Below are 8,656 nucleotides of genomic sequence, written 5' to 3'. Positions count from 1 at the left end.
TTTTGACCGATTTAAAATGTTTACATTACATTACATTAATCCTTTTATTTATTTTAATTTAACTAATTTATTTATTTTTATGTAAATTGAATTAGTCAAAATGTTAACATTATATTCAAAAATCTATACCACACTGGGTGATTGACTTATTGTATGTTCCATCTGTACTTAAAAATTCAAGGCAATTGAATTGAGTAGGGAACTTGAGTAGAATATGTATGAATAGATTGCTTTAAATAAAAATACACAAAATACAAAAAAATGAAACTATATGCCTTATGACGATTTTTTACAAAAACAATTTATTAGATTTACAACGAATAACAAATTAAAATATATTGATTCTTCACATTTTTAAATAGGCTATTTCTTCACAATTTTAAATAGGCTACACCAATCTTGATCCATTTTAACTCAAAGTCTACCAAGCCTCATCTAGATTGGTTTACTTTCCCCCTTTAAATAGGTTATACTCCACATGAATACCATGGGACAATACCATGGATTCTCAATACCATTGGCAATTTTTATTTTTATTATTATCTTATTTTTATAGTATTATTTTTATTTTTATTTTCATTTTGACGGATTTAAAATGTTTACATTACATTACATTAATCCTTTTATCTAATTTAAATTAACTAATTTATTTATTTTTATGTAATTTGAATTAGTCAAAATGTTAAACATTATATTAAAAATCAAGGCAATTGAATTGAGTAGAGATCTTAAGTAGAATACGCCATGAATAAATTGCTTTAAATAAAAATACAAAAAAATGAAACTATATGCCTTACCACAATTTTTTTCAAAAATAATTTATTAGTTTTACAACAAATGACAAATTAAAATATGTTGATTCTGCACATTTTTAAATAGGCTATTTCTTCATATTTTTAAATAGGCTACACCAATCTCCATCCATTTTAACTCCAAATCTACCAAACTTCGGCTATATTGGTTTGCTTTCCTTCTTTAAATAGGCTATACTCCACATGAATACCATGGGACAATACCATGGATTCTCAATATACAATTTTTATTTTTATTTTTATCTTATTTTTATAGTATTATTTTTATTTAATTTTTATGTTAGTCAAAATGTTAAACATTATATTAAAAAATCTATACCACACTGGGTTGGAGAGTGCATTTCCACGCAAAAATAAAATAAAAAATTAATAATTATAACCATCAATACAACATTTTGACTCACTCAAATTTTATAAAAAATAAAAATAAAATAACAAAAATAAATTAAAATAAAAAAATAATAATTATAACTATTAATGAAACATTTTGACTCAATCAAATTTCACAAAATATAAAAATAAACTAAAATAACAAACATAAAATTAATATAATAATTTATAATTATAATTAAACTAGATAATTTTATCTTGGGATCTACCAAGTGCAGAGCCATCAAATCTTTTGAGATGCAAACCTCTTTTAGGGTGAAAATAGATTTGATTCATAGATTTGGAGTTAAGATGGACTAACCTTGCTTTACCCTTCTTTTTTCAAGTTAAAGTTCTATTACTTTCAAGGTGCAAAATTACATCTATTAATGAAACATTTTGACTCAATCAAATTTCACAAAATATAAAAATAAACTAAAATAACAAACATAAAATTAATATAATAATTTATAATTATAATTAAACTAGATGATTTTATCTTGGGATCTACCAAAATGTGGAGACATCAAATCTTTTGAGATGCAAACCTCTTTTAGAGTGAAAATAGATTTGATTCATAGATTTGGAGTTAAGATGGATCTAACCTTGGTTTACCATTTTTTTTTAAAGTTAAAGTTCTATTACTTTCAATGTGCAAAATTACATCCCAAGTACATCATGATATACAATGACCTCAAACCAACACATAGGAAGCTAGAGTACTATATCATCCACATAATAGACACCAAAAGCCCTTAAAAAGACTACAATTGTTTCAAACATCACCATTAACAAGAGATCAAGAGAATACATGAGAGAAGGCTTAGGAGTCAGACAAGGTCAATGGTTTCCCTCACATTGGAGGTGACCCTCTAGATGAGCTATATATGCATCCAATATTTCCAAACAGTATTTTTGATGCCTCTGAATCTTTCAAATATCATTCAGATATAAGACAATGCCATTCCCATCTTCTCTTTTTCCTTTAGAATGTGTTTAAGTAGAGACTTCAATTCCCAATGCAAAGTAAGAAAATGCAAGTATCAACTCCTTTGTCCCCTGATGTGTCTAGGGTGAGGTTCTCATGCCACATTAGACTCTAGCTATCAAATTTATGCTCTAGTGTCAGGGGAAGTTGTTTCATGGTAATGAGAGGTTGCCTCTTGTGCCTAAGGTTGCCCACACAACCTGTCATTGGAGTTGTGTCTACCTCTCCTAGCCAACCCCTGTCTACATCTCATATATTGCTTGGCCATGACAAAAAGAGGTAAAAAGGGACAAAAGTATTTTCTACTTGAATGGTTGGAATTTATCCACACCCTATTGTATTTTCTACTTGAATGGTTGGAATTTATTCACACCCTATTTGAATATGCCAACTTTATTTTGGATTCAAGATTTCTTGCAATTGATATAGCTCTCTTGGGTTTCATTCAGATCCATTTACATTGTTCCCCCAATTCAAACTCTAGCAAACATTTGTATCATTCTGTTTTTGATCACTTTGTGGACATGATCATAGTGACCTGCATCAAATGATTTTGGATGGATTATAAGAATATCAATTTGAAGCCAAAATATGCATTTTTTGAACTCAAGGATGTTGAAAATTGGTGCAACAATCACTATAACATTAAATATTTTCATTTTCCAAAATATCAAACAATATCCCATTTCCACCTTTAGTGCAATTCTCTATATGGAAGGGTATAAATGTAAAATCATATGATTGGAAACTTCATTTCCATATTTGGTGTAACTAATTGATTAACATTTATAATGAAATTCAGAAAAAGGAACAAAAATCACTATATATAGTAAATTATTTTCACTTTCCAAATATCAAACATATCAGATTACTCTATACTAATGAATATAATATTTATGCAATAAACCTATTAAATTATGATTATAATTAATAGAATATTCTTGCAATAAATTTATAAAATTATAATTACAGTGTTAAGATATTTTATATGTTGCGATTCTTCTAGAATTTATGCCTTACCGCGTTTCCTTTGCAACATTTGGTGCAATTGCTAGTATAAATAATATTATTAAGAACCAACATAGATCCATCTCAATTAAGGATCCAAGGGATGAGACCAAACAAAATGACTAGCAGTAATAGAGGAAAGATAGTGCACGATTCTTTTAAGTTTTTTATTATTGTATTTTCTTTGACATGATTGACCCAAAATATAGGTTTAATATTTTACGACCAATTGAGTTTTTTTAGACCCTTTCTTAAACACGATACAATGTGATCAAATTAAAGGGGGGGGGGGTGGAGAGAGAGAGCGAAAGAGAGAGTGTGTGTGACGGGAGGAGAGAGAGGGAGAAAGGGGAAGGAAGAGACAGAGGAGGGGAGAGAGAGAAAGAGAAAGATATGAGTTTGGAGGGGGAGAGAGAGATGAATTTGGAGGTGGAGCGAGAGGGAGGAAAGAACAAGACATAAAGAGATAGAGTTGGTGAGAGAGAGAGGGAGTGACAAGGGAGAGATGGAGAGAGAGTGAGGGAGAGAGGGTTGGAGAGAAGGGAGAGAAGAGGAGTGGAGAGAGATAGGGAGAGAGAGAAGAAGAGAGGGAGGGAGAGAGTGATAGATTTGGAGGGAATAAAGAGAGAGAGAGATTGAGGGGCGAGAGATAGAGGGAGGAGGGAGAGAAAGGAAGAGAGAGGAAGGAAGAGAGAGGACTCAAGAGAGAGAAGGAGAGAGGGAGGGAAGAAAGAAGAAAGACATATAATGAGAAATATGGAGAGAGAAGAGCGACAAGGGAGAGATGGAGAGAGAGTGAGGGAGAGAGGAGAGCAAGAAGGAAGAGATAGAGGGAGAGAAGGGGAAGAGGGAGAGAGGGAGAGGAAGAGGAAGGGATATATATATATATATGTGTGTGTGTGTGTGTGTGTGGAGAGAGAGTGTGTATGTTTGGGGGGTGAGATAGAGACGAAATAAGAAAGAGACACATATATATAGATATTATATATTATTATATAACCAACCTAGATCCATCTTAACCCAGATCTATAAGCACCAAGAGGGATCAAATCTTCTGAGGTGCAAACCTTTCTTCAAGTTTTGCACTAAAAAAAGGTTTACACCTCAATTTGATCCCTCTCAACGCTTGATAGATTCAGGGTTAAAATGGATCTTGACTGCTATTATATATATCACATTACATTACATTATAACATACAAATATAACAAAACAATATTAATTTCAATCATTTTACATATGTCATGAGCACAAAGAATATCCATAATATTACATATTTTTGGTTATTAATACATATATATATATATTATAAATTTATATATTTAAAAATACAAATATATATAATTTAATTATTTATATTTAAATTTGGGAGATGTATTTGCTAGGAGCATTATTTTTTAAATTATTTATATTTAAATGTTGGAGATGTAATTTTGCTAGGATATTATTTTTTTATTATTTACAATGTATTTTTAAATATAAAGAGATTTACTGTTTTGAAATATTTTTGGGTATTGAAATTGTGTAGGTTAGAAATTTGTAATTCATATTAAATTTCAAATAAAATTAACCTGAAAATATATTCTAGAAAGAATCAAAACATAAAGGAGTTAGATTAAATATACGCTAAAGCTATATTAATGACATTTTTAATTTTGAATGGAAGAATGATTTGCCCACCAATGGGACAATGTCTAGTCTAATGTAATGTTGGATGGTAGAGCAATTTGCCCACCAATGAGATATTGTTACCAAGATTATTAGGTTGGACCGAGCTACAATTTTAGATAGAAGAATGATATGCCCATGAGTGAGAAGCCGTCACTAAGATTATGTAAAGCTCTATCAAGCCTATGTAAAGCTCTATCAAGCCATAACGCCCTGTAAAACAATAGTTATCTCTACAGATAACTTTTATCCTTACCTCTCCCCTAATTAATAACTCAACCGAGACTAAACCCCACACAAACCAACTGAACCTATAATAACTCAATTGTTATACCAACAATGAGGACAACCATAATCGACTCAATTGTTAAACCAACAATGAGGACAACCATCATTGACTGCTATCGCCAATACACATTAACTCATCACTGTTATTCAAGGAAATACATGCTACCTGGAATTACTCCGTCAATAATCGTAACAGAGCAGGGTTTCACTCCTAGCAAATGTCTTTAAGCCTTAGACAATTAACATGTTTACTTACAATTTTCCCTGTTTAAATATACTTTATAAATAAATATATACCCATAACTACTCTAATAATATAAATATACATTTTTAACAATTTACAATTTCGCTCAAAAAAACACTCCAATAAAATTCACCAAGCATCAGGATTCTCTATGTACAGTAAATTATACTCCCTTTTAGGCGGTACATAAAGTTATTAAAATATTACTTAAGGTCTGTCAGTCCGAAGGGATTTTTCGTACCATCAAATCGCAAGGACGAAATAACCCAGGTACTAGCTTACCCGGCTTTCGGGCAAGGTGGCTGTGAAAACGTTATGCTTGTTAAAATAAATACACTAGTAGAATAACTGTTCTTAAATCCATGCTTAGGGTTTTTATAAAGACCGAAATATCTGTATGACCTGACAAATGCATTCATATCTTTCCAATCACCAATGAAGCCATCCAACGTTCTGTTAAAATACCAAATTACACAGGCCACTCAGCTGGACTGGTATCATTGAAGAAATACAGGCTGCCTGTACCCCAGTAAATTTATCAGTATATTAGGATATTGGGAGCCCGCATTAACCCTAGCTTCTCTGTTCCACACTCTTTTCTCCTTTTCTCTCGACCTCATTTCTGCATTTCGATCCCTTTGCCCTGCTGCGGAAATGTTCAAAAACAGGTTACAAGAGTACGCCCAGAAGACTTCTTTGCCTTTGCCAGTTTACACCACCGTAAATGAAGGCCAAGACCATCTTCCTGAGTTCAAGTGCAGCGTGACAGTGAACGGCACACGATATGATTCGCCTCCGGGATTTAAATATAAGAAGGAAGCAGAGAACGCCGCCGCTCAGGTAGCGGTTGAAGATTTGCATAAGCTGGGGTTGGATATCCACTTTAAAGTAAGATTGACTTCCACCCAAATGCCTAAAATGTTTTCTAGGGCCATGGAATATGCTGTATCTGATTTATGCGATTTCCTTCTATTTTTCTCCGAAAACACTGCGACAGAAGTTTGAGACTGTATCCAGCTTGTTGCTGTGTAGTATATTAACGAATATGTCTTAAATCATTACCCAGTAACCCTAACTATGTTTCTGTTCTGTTCTGGGCCTCTGGCAAATTCTCTGTTTTAGTAGGAAAATAATTATAAATTCTGATCCTTAATTTTTCATGAATTAAATTCTGAACATTTTCCTCTGCCATTTTGTGGTATGGATATGGCTTGTTTTATGTTATACTGCTTAGTACTCTTTCGGCACAGTATGTACCATAATGATATCTGAACATCCTTATTGATGCATTTGCCGCAATGATAACTGAACGTTTTCCTCTGCCATTTTGTGGGAGCATGGAGATGGCTTCTTGTTATATATTATATTGCTCGGTACTCCTTCGGCACAGCATGTGCCACAATGATATCTGAACATCCTTATTTATGCATGTGCCGCAATGATATCTGAACATTTTCCTCTGCTATTTTGTGGAAGCATGAAGATGGCTTCTTGTTATATATTATACTGTTCAGTACTCGTTTGGCGCAATATGTGCCACAATGTTATCTGAACATCCTTATTTATGCATGTGCCGCAATTATATCTGGACGTTTTCCTCTGCCATTTTGTGGAAGCACGGAGATGGCTTCTTGTTATATATTATACTGTTCAGTACTCCTTCGGTACAGCATGTGCCAAAATGATATTTGAACATCCTTATTTATGCATGTGCCACAATGATAACTGAAAATCCTTATTTATGTGCCACAATGATATCTGAACATGCCATGCCACTTTGTGGAAGCATGGAGATAGCTTCTTGTTATATATTATACTGTTTTTCTCTCCGAGTGTATGATGTGGTCTTCTCATAGAATGGAAACTTTAGATGCATATATAAGCACCTGGGTCCTAGTTGATCCAGAACATGTCATAATGAGCTAGATGTAATGAGTTCCATTTGATCAGAGGTCAAGTGGTGAACAAGTCTTAGCGTGTATCTTCAAATACTCGAGACCTTTGTCAATCTGGTAAAGAGTTTGTTCATTCGTTACCAAACCTAATGAGTTTGAATATGTTGGAGGATTGTAAATTTGTTTGTCTTATTTTTGATAACCAAGCAGGAGACAAGATTACTCAAGAACGTGCTCAGCGAGCTTGCTGTAAAGAAGAACATTCCACTTCCTACTTATAAATTTACACAGGAAGGAATTGCACACTGTCCAAATTTTACAGCAACTGTAGAGATTAACGGGGAGTCGTACACCGGAGCTCCTGGAAACAGTAAGAAGGAGGCCGCAAGAAATGCTGCATATGAAGCAATCCGATCAATTCGCACCCAAGATTGTGAGTTGCTGTAGATAGAAAACAAATTATTTGCATTCTCCTTAGTTATCTCTATGTAATTTGTAATATTGTTAGTTTCCTTCTCTCCATTGTGCTATTTAGATTTGTTGATGCCACTGATCCATTAGATTCTCTTTTCAGGCAATTCTTTTCCACAGATTGAACTTCATGATGAAACCAAACAAAACAATGATTCTAAGCAGGAATTCAAGGTCACCAATGCTGTATCAAAGCTACCTACTGATAACAGTACATCTAATAATCAACTATTGGTAGGAACGGGTTCTCATTCAGCTGAAAATACAGAAAAGTTGAATGTTAAGGATGTTCCTACTGTTCCAGAAAAGATAAATGTGGAGAACCCATGTGAAGTTGGAGGGGCTTCAGAAAAATCAATGGTGAAGGATTCGGGTGAAGTTGAAAATGGTAAGCCAAGTATAAATGATGCAAATCCAGGTTTAGCACCTGTAGAAAAGCCTCAACAGGATCCTATACTGGTCGAACAACATGGATTGAAAGAGGAAATGACAGACCTCATTCAAAATAAGGAACATGGATTTAAGCAGCTTGAAGGGATGCAACAAGGCAGTCAAGAGGTTGTTTTAACAGAATCGATTGTCAAGAGGATTAGAAGTGAACATGAGGATGCTGAACATATGTCTGAGAGAAAGAAAAAACTTAAAAAGAAGAACAAGGCCAAAGTGAGGAAGAGCGATGGCACAGCTTGACGCAGCCAAGAGAGTTCATTTTCAGTCTGCCTGGCATTGGTACGTGACAATACAAAATTTATTCATATTTTACAAATCTCTGATTTTATTTTAACTCTTGTTATATTTCCTTAGATTGGATTTTATAACTCATAAGTCTGTTGGCCTGCTCTCATAATTGAAAGAATAAAGTAAAACAACTTTTACATTATGTCAATGGCCTTTATGTTTTAAAATTTTGAAAAT

General features: G+C 33.2%; 1 protein-coding gene across 1 annotated transcript; it reads left to right on the top strand.

Moving 5' to 3' along the window:
• The first annotated feature begins 5,591 nt into the window (after positions 1-5,591).
• On the top strand, positions 5,592-7,608 carry LOC149254232 (double-stranded RNA-binding protein 8-like). Its single transcript, XM_089460089.1, has one exon. It carries the CDS (start codon positions 6,030-6,032, stop codon positions 6,378-6,380), a length of 351 nt encoding a protein of 116 aa, XP_089316215.1. The 5' UTR covers positions 5,592-6,029; the 3' UTR covers positions 6,381-7,608.
• Positions 7,609-8,656: the final 1,048 nt, after the last annotated feature.

This window comes from Pinus tabuliformis, chromosome 7 (assembly GCF_031772625.1).
Source record: "Pinus tabuliformis cultivar Carrire ecotype Pingquan chromosome 7, CPIR1, whole genome shotgun sequence".
Taxonomy (NCBI): domain Eukaryota; kingdom Viridiplantae; phylum Streptophyta; class Pinopsida; order Pinales; family Pinaceae; genus Pinus; species Pinus tabuliformis.
Note: the sequence above shows the minus strand (reverse complement) of the source record. Positions and strands in the feature narration are given on the sequence as shown.